Here is a 13,852-nt window from a genome sequence, read left to right as displayed (position 1 = left end):
CTCCTGTGACATTTAACCGGATGATGGACGGGATTTTTCGAGAGTACAGGCTATTTGTTGGCACTTTCTTTGATGATATCATTGGTTTCTCCAAGAATGAAGCAGAACACAGAGATCATATGCTTCAGAGATACATTCTTTTTGGGACACTTTGTCTCAGCAACAAGAGTGCAAATGGATCCGGCCAAGATAGACACTATCCGTGATTGGCCCGATCTGAAGAATGTCCATGAAGTTGAAAGCTTCTTGGGACTGTGTCCGTACTACAGACGGTTCATTCGAAAGTTTGCAGAGGTTGCTTCCCCTTTGCATATCTTGATATAGAAAGGAGTCCCTTTCTCGTGGGGATCCACAGAGGTGACTGCCTTTCAGACATTGAAAGAGAAATTGACTACAGGACCAGATTTGACTTTGCCGGACTTGCAGAAGTCATTTGAAGTATTTTGTGATGCTTATGGTTGTAGTCTAGGTGTGGTCTTGATGCAAGAAGGCCATGTCATTGCTTACGAGAGCCGATTGTTCTCTAGGCCGGAGATGACAGCACAGATATATGAGAAAGAGCTTTTGGCGGTTATCCATGCTCTTACTCAGTTGCGGCATTATCTACTCGGAGCGATTTTACTGTCTTTATAGACCATCAGAGTTTGCGCTACTTCTTGTCACAGAAGCAGCTTTCGGAAAAGCAGATGCAGTGGGCGAACATCTTGTCACAGTTTCACTTCCAGATTGTCCATGTGCAGGAACAGAAGAATGTGGTGGCAGATGCTTCGTCTTAGAAGCCATTGGTTCCGGCTATTTCCGCGATACATCATAGGAGCTTCGGGGATATGGTCGATCAGTATGCCACAGATACAGATTTTGCAGATATTTTCACACGGATACGGGATGGGGAGACAGTAGCTGGATACTCCCTTCGGGAAGGCTACTTGATGAAAAAGACTATGTTGTGCGTTACACAACCGTTGAGGGAAAAGGTTATGATTGAACACCACTGTCCACCGTTTACGAGTCACCGCGGCATTGCTACCACCATGAAGGGGGTAGAGCGGTACTTCTTTGGGCCGAGACTCAAAAAGGACGTGGAAGAGTTTGTGCGCAGTTGCTTAGTATGCCAGAAGGTCAATTTTGACAGGCATAAGGCACAGGGATTGTTAAAGCCTTTACCCATACCCACCTGCCCCTGGAAAAGTATTGAAATGGATTTCATTTTTGATCTCCCGAGAACACAGAAAGATCACGATGATTTTCCGATTACATGGCACGTCTGAAACGATTGTCTCCGACACAGACCCCAGATTTATGAGTTTGTTTTGGAAGGCAATTTGGGAGAACATTGGCACGCGGTTGCAGTTCTCGTCATTGTTCCACTTGCAGACTGACGCGCAATCTAAGATTGCCAATTCAGTGGTTTTAGATTTATTGAAGTCTTGTATCTCGGATCAGAAGACTCAATGAGAAAACAACTTACCTTTGGTGGAATTTGCCTACAATAACAAGATACACTCTTCGACGGGAAAGACGCCATTTGAGATTGTTGAAAGTGCTGCGAAGGTTCCATCCTTCCTGAGCACGAAAGATTAGATACTTGAAGCAATTGAACATTCACGAGATTTGGATACGGCTTTTGCCAAGGTTTTGCAGAAGTCTCAAGAACGACAGAAAAAGGCAGCGGATCGCCATCATCGCGACTTGAAACTCAAGGAGGATGATTGGATGCTCTAACGTTTTGAGAAGGCACGCCTACGAAAGAAAAGGGGAAAGGAGAGCCTTTTTCCAAAGCTCAGTATGCGATACTACGGACCTTTCCAGATCACTGACAAGATACATGATGTCTCCTTCTAATTGAAACTGCCAGATACTTGGAGGATTCACAGTGCATTGCATGTGAGTCTCTTGAAACCTGTTAAAGGTGATGTGCCTGATGATGGGGAGCCTGATGAGCAACCCGAAGTGGAAGAAAACGAGGAGATCCTTGTTCCTGAACAGATTTTGGCACATAACGATACGAAGAAAGGTAAAGTCCGAGTTCTTGGTTAAGTTCAAGAACTTTCCTGCATTTGATGCGAAGTGGATGGAGGAGGACCTAGAAGATACTCTTCGGATTGTGAAACTTTACCTCGATGTTTTGGTTTAGCATAGTCTACTCCAAACGGAACCCAAAATTCAGCTTGGCCGGAGATCTGGTGCAGTGGGATGCACAAGAGGGGAGTCACTCTACTCCCTTGTCAACAGATGCCTCGATTTTGATACTAAAGTCACTGATGTCTCTTTGAGCTTCAGGGATACTGATAGCTGACAGTATTCTACTGGATGACTTTATGAAATGGAATTCCTGATAATGATACTGATTTGTTCTTGACTTCTTTTGAGTGCAGGAACTGATAGACGAAATGACTGCAGCATTTTGGTCTGATTGATCTCGAATAGACATGGTTGCAATAGGGGTTAGTCAATCGGACATCGATGAGGTCTCGATTGGACCTAGATGTGATTGCTAGCTACATTGCCGATAAATCATGGTCTAAGATCTGAATCAATGTTAAATGTCATGTGATGTCCTGTGATGTCGTGTGATGTGACTGTCGATTTTGTACATGTGCTAGAAGTGTGTTCCTAGTACGTAGGTACTAACAGTCAGTGTCTGCTAAGACGGTTTATGGCTTTTGTCGGTTTTGCAGGCGTAATCGCGGTCGATTACAATGCTTTCAAGAGGGGGGTATGTCACAAAGTGATGAAGTGGCTATGGACAGCAGAAACCCTAATTTCTGCCAAAAACCATAATTTCCGAAAATCGTGGCGGTGAAAAAAAAAAAAGAGTGACGCAAATCTCAGCTTTTTGCTATGATTTGGGAGAAAGAGAGAGAAAAAAGAGAACTTGCTTTTTACTGACTCTCATTGAGAGAGAGAGAGAATCTGCTTTTGCTTTCAAGCTTTTGGGGCTCTGCTTTTGGGCATCCCTTGTAATCTTTAAATTAGTGGTTAGGGCCTCACTTCTCAGAGCATTTGGACGCAGAGTCTGAGAGTGAAACCCTAACCGCTCTCTTGTACTTTGATGATTGATTACTACAAAAAGAAATACCGAGAGGGGCGCCAGTCTTTGGGGCCAATATCTCCAGGCACGGAACTCCGCCGGGCCAATGCAAATCTATTGTGATCTGTGAATTGTTTGAAGTGGTTATTTAGTGCTGTCGTGATTGATTCTTGACTTGGAATGTCCAAGTCTATTACATGTGCAATGTGGAGGTGGGCTGTGGGAAGGCTAGTGGGTGGGTGATCTTTGGCAAAATGTAGGGATAGCGTCCATTCTCCCATCGGTTAGCCTACGTCACTATTGCCTCCTATACTTGACGTAATCTCATTGTTAGTTATATAACCATCATTTCTTGATCAAATTGACTTGTATGAGTTTGTGTTGGCCCATTACATAGGTTTTATTCATTTCTGCACATAAACTGTTAGTGTAGAGTCTGTAATTGTTAGTGTTATCTGGCACCAAATCTATCGCATGATCCTCGTGCCTCTCTAGTGGTAACTGAGACGGTAATGAATGAGAGAAATAGTCACTGAACTCTCGCTATGTAGAAAATTACGCCTGTGTTGAAGAAGACTCTTTTTGCTTTGCTGATTGTCATCGACGTAAACTCTTGTTTTCACTTGGTGATTGGGTTCTGTGCGATTTGAAAGAAACGATTAAAGAAGATAAAGAGCGAGGAAAGGTCGTTTTCAAAGCTTAGTATGCGCTACTATGGGCCTTTTCAAGTAATTGACAAGATCAATGATGTTCCATATAGGCTGAAATTGCCAAACAATTAGAAGATTCATAATGTGTTTCATGTGAGTCTTCTAAGACCTTTTGTGGGAGATGTGTCAGAGGATATGCCAGTCGAAGATCCACCTGAAGTTGAGGAACTTGATGAGATCTTGGTACCTGAGCAGATTTCGGCACATAAAGAGAGGAAAGTTAAGGGAAAAATTGCAAGACGTTATTTGGTGAAGTTCAAGAACTATCCACATATGGATGTAAAGTGGAAGTGGACTGGTAGAGTCACCAAATGTATTGTAGCTTTACCTTGAAGCCTTTGGTTTACAACCCACGTATTCTCGAACTCAAATCACTTCAGTAGAGGAAAGGTCAAAGGTCTTCACAAATGCTCAAAAGGGGGGTGATACTGGAGCTAGCACTTCTCACGTACACACGAATTCAGTGCAATAGAAGTGTACATTGCTTGACAAATGTTAAAAGGTACAATGCTCACTTCTATGATAGGCAGAAATGACAAAAGTGTGAGGTTTCATCAAGTCATTTATACTCATGTTTGATAGGGTGCCAATCACAGTGAATCATCTATGGTATGTATAGCATGCATGCAATCGAGGACATTTGCAATTTCAAGAGGGGGGTTATGTCACGAGATCGTGACAAAACACTAACTTTATTTATTGTTTTCCTTCCCTAGATTTTTATTTAATTTTTGGGACCCTTGCACATTAAGTAGCAAGCCTCAAGGCTGGTCACCCAATTGTGAATCTAAGAGCAAAATGTATCTGCTAAAAATCTGATGTCGACGGCCATACCATGAGTGTCCATGGTGTAGAGAAATAACTGCCAAGAAGACCCCTTAAAAGAGAGGCTGATACAAATTCCCCAAGCATAGCATTTTGCTATTACATACATGAAGACAAGGCAATAGCTTCTCTTGGTCTTACAGTAATACTGAGATTGTCTGAAATTCTATAGTGTGCCACATTTCCCAGAGATCTGGAGACGTCTTGAGTTGTCTTGGGTGAGGGTGAGGGACAGACGATCGTGGTAGACACGGATGGTACAGGTGTACAGACGCAGGGATTCCACTCCTGGGAGTTAACACCAGAAATCCCCTCTACTTGTGCAGCAGCACAACCTCCAAGCCTCATGGATTTACAGCTCAATGTATTCTTTCTTTTAGTAATGACAGAGATGAGATTCCTCTAGCTCTATAGATGACACAGTATGAGGAAGATTTTCTGTTTCTCAATATCTCAAAATCTGGCAGAATATTAAGAGGAAACTTTTGCACCTCTTGAAGTATATAAATCTGATAGAATTGTGCAGTAAGAAGACCGAAAGGGGGTCACAACCAAGAAGTATTCTTGGTGAATGTTACGTACATTTTTCTTGGGGTCTGTGCCCTAAAGATATTGAAGCATTAGGAGATACTTTTACTGGAGAGAGAAGTGGTGATTGACAAGAGCTCTTGCCCTTTAACAAGAAAACCTCTCTTTACTTGACCACAAACAAATTTGTCATTCAGTAATATTATATCAACACATAAATCTCATGAGATCAGCTGTGTCAATAGGCCCATGCCTCCCATCAAGCCAAACACTAACACAACCCAGTACCTGATAATGTCATCCTCTCCTCAACATAAGAGCCTTTAATAAATGAAAACCGAGCTTCATCATTATCCTGCAACTGAATAGACCTTCCAGCTTTTTCTTCGGACTCACGAAAATTTTTCAACAAACTGAAATCCAAAGAATACTCCCCTGTCCAATCGCTTCCCCTGAAAGAAAAGGAGGAGAGATTCTTAAAGCTAAAATGAGGATCCATAGAGGGTTGCAGCTCAATAAGGTGTGGTCAAACACAAAAGATTGACTCTCTCTCTCTCTCTCTCTCTCTCTCTCTCTCTCTCTCTCAATGAGATCCGCCGGTTCAGAGAGACTCTTGAGGAGCAGAAAGTCGACACACAAAGCGCCAGCCTTAGAAAGAGCTTAGGGATTTCTTCACCAACACCACTCGGGATGGTACTGAGCGGTATTGACAGGGTATATTGCTTGATCGAGTAGTCCAGCTTGGTCGTTCGAGTAGCCTGAGGCCTTGGAGATCTATGCATAGGCAGTGTGCATACATGAGGATAAAGGATATCATCGCTTGAGACCATGTGAGACCTCTCCCACTTTTCACCATGGAGGAGATTGATGCTATGCTACAAAGGCCTATATGACAGTTCATGGGATGACTCGTTGTTTTTGCCACCCCATTTAGTGTTCCCTCAGTGCCATACCCCCCGTTCTACAATTTTTAACATGAGTTCGTATCCTACTTACCTAGCAGGTTCATTACCTTTCCTGCTAGGATTGTTCTAGGATCTAGGATGTTTTCTTTTATGTATCATAGCTGGTATGGTTGTAACTTTTGGTCTCATAGGTCACTTTGGCCTGTTGAATACATTAATGTAACACTTAATTTCATTTATTCTCTCTCTCTCTCTCTCTCTCTCTCTCTCTCTCTCTCTCTCTCTCTCTCTCTCTCTCTCTCTCTCTCTCTCTCTCTCTCTCTCTCTCTCTCTCTCTCTCTCGTCTGTGCTGCATGGTCTCCGCATGCAGCACAGACGATCAGCTGACCATACTGGATTACAGAGTGAGCACATCATTTATGCGGCCTCCACTATAGCCCCGTTGATTGCACATGTCTTCAACCGGGCTATAGGGGAGGGCTTCCCAGAGGAGTGGACACAGCACACCATAGTGCCTATCCACAAATCTGGCGACACCCTGGACCCAGGGAACTATAGGACTATCATGATTGGCCACACGATGGCCAAGCTATATGGAGCAGTACTTGAGGCACAGCTCAGCTGCTACGCAGAGATCGAGGGTTTAGGAGCTCCAGGCCAGGCAGGTTTCAGACGAGCTTTCTCCACCATTGATCACATCTTCGTTCTGCCCCTTGTGTCTCTTTTCACTCATTGAGAGCGGACCGTGCACTTAGCGGCCGGCCAATCGACATGAGGTGGGAAAAAGCAACCTTGGTGTGAGCGCAAAGCCGCCAAGGGGTGCGTCCGCAAAAAAGAGTAGAACTCCGATAAAGAGAAGATCCTTCTCAACGCGATTTGCAAGCGAAAGAAAACCTCAAGAACCCCAAGACCCTCAAGAACCTCAAGAACCCAAGATTCTCACGAATCAAGGACCTCAAGAACCTCAAGAACCCAAGTTCCTCGCGAGCTTAAGACCCAAACATCATATTGCATGGTCGTCACCTGAAGCGGAATGGATACTTCGCCTACAGGTGATGAGCATGAGAGAGGCGACGGAGACTCGTCCCCACCCGGAGATGATTTCTTCAACCCTCCCCCTTCGCCATCTACGCCAGACCCTATGGAGGCAATGATGAAGCAGATGATAGCCATGATGGATAAACAGGAAGACAAGCGCCTTGCTTTAGAACGCGAGCACGACGCAAGAAAAGAAAGAAAAGAACTAAGGAAGAAGCGGCAGCACGAAACGCAGCATTGGAGGCCGATCGTGCCGCTCATAGATTGGCTTTGGAGGCCGAGCGTGAAGCTCGACGAGAGCTACGCACTCAAGAATTGATTGCCCAAGTCCTAGCCTCGAAGACTGCACCACCCAAAGATCGTGGGAGTTCGTAAAGTGGCACAAGCCACGACGCAGATTCCAACCATCCAGTCACAGAAAAGTTTACTTTCAGTAAGTATCACGGTAAGATGGATGCTATTGTTATTCATTCTTGGTTGCATCAATTTAATGCTTATTTTGCGACAACTAAGAAGACGACCAATAGCAAAGTTTTGACGGCAGCTATGTACCTTGTCGGTGATGCCATTAATTGGTACCACGCATGGCAAGAGGCACAGTTAGCCGCGCACCTAGAGGCAGCCGACGATTTTAGGCCCCTCTCTTTTAGTTGGGCTGATTTCCAAGACAAGCTCAAGGCGCGGTTTATGCCACCTCAGTACTTGGAACGATTGACGGACCATTGGCGCGCTCTCAAGCAAAATGGTATGCCGGTTATGTCTTTTTCTAATCGTGTTTTGCAGCTAGATACCCAACTACGCATGTCGGATGATGAGCGCAAAGAGGCTTTTCTCTTTGGATTGGACGAGTATATCAAGTACGATGTCGAGGTATTCGATCCAATCGATCAGGCGGTAGCGATTGCTCTCGCACAAGAGATAAGCACAACAAGGGAAATCCTAAGGAGAACAAGACTTCCACAAGTACCTCACAGACTTCTCAGAACCCGCAGAACGGTAAGAACGGTAAGAATGATAACTCTTCTAACCAATCTTCCAACAGTCTCTTATCAAAGAATTCTTTCAATGAATCTAAGGGTAAGGCTAACACAATTGCTAAACCTAAGCTTACTCCCTATGAAAAGGTAGCACAAGGAATTGTAGGAGGTTACATCACTTCGGAAGAACAAAGCACTTATTCTAAGGAAGGTCGTTGTTTTCATTGTCACATTAAGGGTCACATAAAAAGAACATTTCCTAAGCTTGAATCGAATGAATTTAAAGAACCCACAACACCCACTACATCTGTCAATGCAATGAATGATAACACGATTGTGCCCACAGTTTCTCAGGACCCTCCCATTGATGATTCTCTCATTAAATGTTATGGTCGTACGTCGGGGCACCGTTTTGTCATATTGTTTGATCCAGATAGTATGCATGATGTGATCAGTTCCTCTCTTGTTGAGAGAGCCCACCTCGAAGTTAGTCCAAGATCTCCTATCGAGGTCTGGCTTTCGTCCTGGTATGGACGCTCTCATCACCGAGGAATGCCTTGATGTGTTGTTTGCAATTCAACAGACTGCCTTCACTAGAAGATTTGTTGTTTCTCCTCTCTCAGGATGTGATATGATTTTGGGTATTCGATGGTTTCGTGATAATGACGCTCTCATGAAATTTAAGGCTAACACTGTAACTATCAATGCCGACAGTGATTCTCCTATTGTCTTTCATGGAGAGGACATTGCTCCTTCTCCATCTCTCATTGCTACTATGCAAGACAAGGTTGAAAGGATTCGGGATAAGGAGATTCTCTCAATCTCTTTTTCTCCACAGCATGACACAGCACTTGCATGATTATGAGAAGCATGATGATTTGAATGCTTATGATTTGCATGATGATTTGGATGAAAAAGACAAGCATGATGAATTGCATGAAGATGATGTGATTGTTCACAAGGATGAAGTGTTAGTGGATGCTTTTCCTAGTGAAGCTAACCTCGTTGTAGAGTCGATCAATCACACAGAACCGATCTTGGCTTTCGCGTCGAGGTCCAAAGAACCACCACAAGACGATTCGATATATCCCGAAGAAGCGCTCTTGGCTCTCGAGCCTTGGTCCAAAGAGCCCTCATAGGAAATATTATGTGTTCGCATGATTGATACGCACGCATTGTTCGAGTGTTTCATTCGTAAAGGCTTCCTGTATTTTAGTCAGCATCGTTATGTGATCCCTTTTACTAGGCATGACATATTGTATGTTGAGCACGTTTCTCTCATGGATGAGCACGAATGTATGCGGATTGTTCATGAAAAGCTGAAAAGTTTGTATGTAAGGAAGTCGCATTCCATGTCTCTTCCTTGGCATGACAAAGTTTCCGAACGAGCACATGATAGTATCAGCACCAAACATGGGCATTTTCATTATGATTTGCCACAGTTGATTGATTTCGATCAAACAGAAAAGATTCGACCTCATTGTTTGCATGTGTTTGATGAATGGGTTGTCACTCCGTCTATTTGTTCATCTACATTGCATGCACAGTCTTTAGAGAAGAAAAGATTTTTTTTCCTTCGCTTTACATGGAATAGGTATGTTCATGTTTTTGTGTTGGAGATTGTTTCAGGAAGTTTCACCCATGGAGATTCTTGAAGACGAAACAAACAGTTCTCTAGACGAAGTTGACGCAAGAAAGGAGATTCAGAAGATTTTGTCGCTTTCGGCGCGGCCCAAAGAAGCAAGCGTTGCAGACCTTTATGAAGTTCAAGTACCGCACGACCCACAAATCAGAGTGGACCGGCGAAGAGTCCCTTCCAGGATTCCGGATGCTGTTGGCAATCTCCCTTGACGCCATACAGTTCGGTACCAGTACCTCACTTTGAAAAGGAGGAGATGTCACATGACACATCCCAACCCTATGTGTTCGTAGACAAGCTACACCACAGCAGGGTTCAGTCAGTTCAGTCAAGTCTAGATTAGCAGTGATCTGGCACTTTTGTGAGTCTATCCGTAGACCGTGCATGCCTAGTCACTTAGCATAGATGCATATCCTCCGGTTGCACACAGCATGATCATCGGAATTCCCAAATCCATTAGCATCAGTTAGGGGAATTTTCCAGTGCATTTAGCCTATTTTCCTATTTATGGGTATTTTCACTTATTATTTTTAAGTGACTTTCCAACAAAAGTAGGTAGGGCAATTTTGCTAAGTTAATATATAAGCAAACCCAAGTTAGCACTTTCTGGAAGAAGAGGCAGCGAGCTTCCCGCTCAACAGGCAACTTCTCAGCTATACCCCCTCTCAGCACCCTAGGCCATCCTTGGCGTTTTTCCCGCTACCAACCACCCTCAACCATTAGCGTTTTCAGCATTCCCTAGCGCCAGGCAACATCAGCAATCCCAGCGTTTCCAACCTCAACAGATACAGCACCAGCCAGCGTTTTCATGCAAAAACGCCAGCCCCAATTGCAGACTCCAGCGTTTTTCAGCATGAACAAAAACGCAGATTTCAGCCATTGAAAAACGCAGATTTCAGCCCTTTACAAACGCAGATTCTTAGCAGAGGAACGGTAGCAGATCAGCCCCCATTCAGTGGCAAAAGTCCCCCCAAGTTTAGCCTCGAAAAACGCAGCCAAAACAGTCATTTTCAGCCACCGAAACAGTCCCCGAATTCAGCGATTAGAAGCCTACAGATTTCAGCCATCGAGTCGTCGTCGTCGTCACCGTCGTCGTCATCGGCATAGTCCCATTGCATCAGTCCATTGCATTCACATTGTACACCTTTGTGCAATCAAAGTAGACCACTCTCGCCGACGAGAGTGGGGCCTTCGGAGGAGGGTTTTACAACCTCTCGAGTGTCGTATCTCTTCTCTCTCCTTCTCTTAGTCTCATTCACTTGCACGCACAATATCCACTCACTTTGTTCGTGATCATAGCACTCTCCATAAGACGGAAAGCTCTCTCTTTCCCTAAGAACTAAAAGGAACCTTGAGCAATAAAGATCACTAATCTTGAGAAAATACAACATTCATTCCGCTGCACCTTACACTAGATGAGTCTTTTGCTGCTAGTGAGTCCTAGAAATCAGATATGGAACAATGCTTACGTACAAAAGATACATTGATTAAAGAGCTTAAGGGAGAACTGGCAGCTTGTAAGAGTAAAAATATCCGAAGTAAGGAGGGAGAAACTCGGCCCTCAGTGATTAAGGAACTCGAGAAGATCAGAGAACAGGTGAAAACTCTCCAGGAAGAGGAAGAGCAGAAGTCAAGAACAACCACTTCATGGGTGGACGTCCTCACAAAAACGCAAAAGAAGGTTGTTGAAGCTGAAGAGTGGATTGAGGTTGCAAAGAAGAGAAATGCCAAGATGGTTGAAGCTACACCGACAGCCAACAGTAATGCTGGGAGGATGTGAGTGCTCATGGAAGAGTCTCCATGCCTTCCCCAAGTCCTGGCTCAAGAACATCTAGTAAAGATCCTGCTCTAACTGAGCCAAGAAAACCTGCTTCTTCCATCACACGAGGCGCCAGAAGGCAATCCGTGATTGTCGATAGGTGATCACTCCCAAGAGTACCTCTCTCCGGAGTTTGTGCTCTCATGTCTCTGCACTCCTCATCGTACCAGCTATTCTGGAGCATATTGCCACAAGGCAGTATCTACCGAGGCTGAGTGTATGGGTATGCCTCGTGCTGCATAGCTCATCTAGAGGGCGGACCGGCTCCTCAGTGCATAAGCGTCTATACATCCCTTCAATGTAAACAAAATAAGTCTCTGAGATAAAAATGTATCGAGTAGGTGCTGCACCTCGTAGTAGTGAACTGAAAGGAAATGCTCCATGTCAAGAGAGCATGATCCACTGCTATGCCAATGGACCTGGGTCCAACAGTGAAATCCTATATATGGGTTAAAGCTTGATTGAGCAATGACATAGTCTACTATGCTAGCTCCATGTCTATGTGAAAAGCAAGTAAACCCAGCTACTACGGAAAATTGTTGTAGGCCATTAAGTATAGCCAATCCATGTAAGGCCCCATCTCCATCAGAAAGAAAGTTATATTAACACCCATGGGAGGCCGAACTTGACCTATGAGACAAATCAAGTACATCGTTTATTTTCAGTAAATTCCACTTTAGGTGAAAAAAGGTTTTTAAAAAAACAATAACTTTAGAAGAAACTAGCTTTAATGGCTTTTATGACTCATAAAAGCTCATTTCACAAGGGGTGAAAGTGATCCATACGGTTATAGGTAAAGAGAGAGAGAGAGAGAGAGAGAGAGAGAGAGAGAGAGAGAGAGAGATTTCATTATCATCCTCCAAAGGTCAAGTATGACCTACCGGACCAAAAGACACATATCATCTGGGGTGTGTGGAGTTGATAAGTGACTCTCGATGCTCAAGAATTATGGAAATGAGTGAGGGAATCCACATCGTGGTTGGTAGAGGAATGTGTGTAGGGAGAGCTCATGGCTGAAAATGTGGGCAAAGCGACCTCTAGTGTGACCAAAAATTGAGCACTCCAAAAGAAGGTGATGCTCAAACTTGCGCACTTTATGGGAGCATAGAGCGTATAGTCGTTGAGACTCCTCGCCGATGCTCCAACATATCATAGAGAATAAGAGCTGAGCTAGATAGTGCAGATCGCACTCAAGGGGATAGGCTCGAGCATGTAAGAGTAGGTGCGGTTCCCACGTTCAACGATGTAAAGGGTTTCACCGCATCTTAACAACGAACTCCACGACTCTCTCCATACCCATAATCTCAATGGGAAGTGATCTAGACTCAAGAGGTAAGAGCATGTATAGTGTTTGTGTCTTGACTTGGAGAAAGTTTGTACGAAAATTCTTTGAACGTCCTCAAACTCTTTCCAAGTAGACTCAAAAATGCTACCACCCCCTACCTCAACTCCATAAAGAAGCATCGGTGTCATCAAGGTGTCAAAGGAATACTTCTTGAGAACCCCACATTTAATCTCTCCCAGAGTGCACATGTTCTCAAATGCATAGTAGGCGATCTTTCCGGCTTCCAAGCATCGTGTAGTGCAATCATTCCATTTCTGATTGGCCGGAACCTCAAGGCCAAGGTACTTGAATCTCTCTACCACTTCAAAGGACTCTTTATTGTACACAATGCATAGCTTCTCCTTGTTGAGAGTTTTCACACCTTTGTTTTGGAGCCATTCACAATCAACCCACTATGCAAGCAAAAGTCCTCCAAGACAATGATAAGCTTTTGTGCACCTTCTGAAGTGTGGGCCAAAAGAACTACTCATCAACATCCAACAAAAGCATGATAACTACACTCCCAATCATAATCTCTTCAATGTATTCTTGCTGCATTAACTCGAGTATGCGTTCCAATGCATCAATGAGTAGCCCAAAGAAAGTGAGTGAAAGCGGGCATCCATGCTTGACACCAATAGTACTTGTGAAAATTTTTGAATTCCCTCTACCATACGCGCTCAACACATCACCTTCTCATATGTACAAGAAATGGCAAGCATATATCCACTTAGCACTTGGAGTTCTTCCATACGTTTCCAAAGATTCTCCCGAAGAACCTTATCAAAAGCTTTCTTGAAGTCCACAAATAGACAAAAGATTTTCTCAAAGGACAGAAGTGCTGAAAAAATAGACAGAAAAGATGAGATATTGCTTAGTATACCTCTTCCACGCAATCATTGCCTCAAACGGTGTAATAACTGGCACCATATACTCTTTACTGTCCAGCAGTGCTGTTTGAGCACACGCAACAAGAACGAAAATATCACACTGCAACATACCAAACTTCTCAGTACACATGATTCTGATGAGTGGCAACTATAATGACAAAAAGGT

General features: G+C 43.9%; 1 protein-coding gene across 2 annotated transcripts in view; it reads right to left on the bottom strand.

Annotated features, from left to right (window-relative positions):
• Positions 1–13,852, bottom strand: part of LOC147429571 (diphthamide synthesis DPH2 family protein) — a 94,302-nt gene that overhangs the window by 19,602 nt on the left and 60,848 nt on the right. Inside the window, exons 8-9 of one of the 2 annotated variants that reach the window (XM_086495834.1) lie at positions 13,680–13,786; positions 5,383–5,546 (exon numbers count right to left, since the gene is read on the bottom strand). In XM_086495834.1, the coding sequence (XP_086351960.1) occupies positions 5,383–5,546; positions 13,680–13,786 (271 nt within the window). The remainder of the gene's footprint in view (positions 1–5,382; positions 5,547–13,679; positions 13,787–13,852) is intronic. The other variant, XM_086495835.1, reaches the window with a different exon arrangement.

This window comes from Adiantum capillus-veneris, chromosome 22, assembly GCF_014529385.1.
Source record: "Adiantum capillus-veneris isolate H3 chromosome 22, ASM1452938v2, whole genome shotgun sequence".
Lineage (NCBI taxonomy): Eukaryota > Viridiplantae > Streptophyta > Polypodiopsida > Polypodiales > Pteridaceae > Adiantum > Adiantum capillus-veneris.
This window is presented reverse-complemented; position numbering and strand designations above follow the sequence as displayed.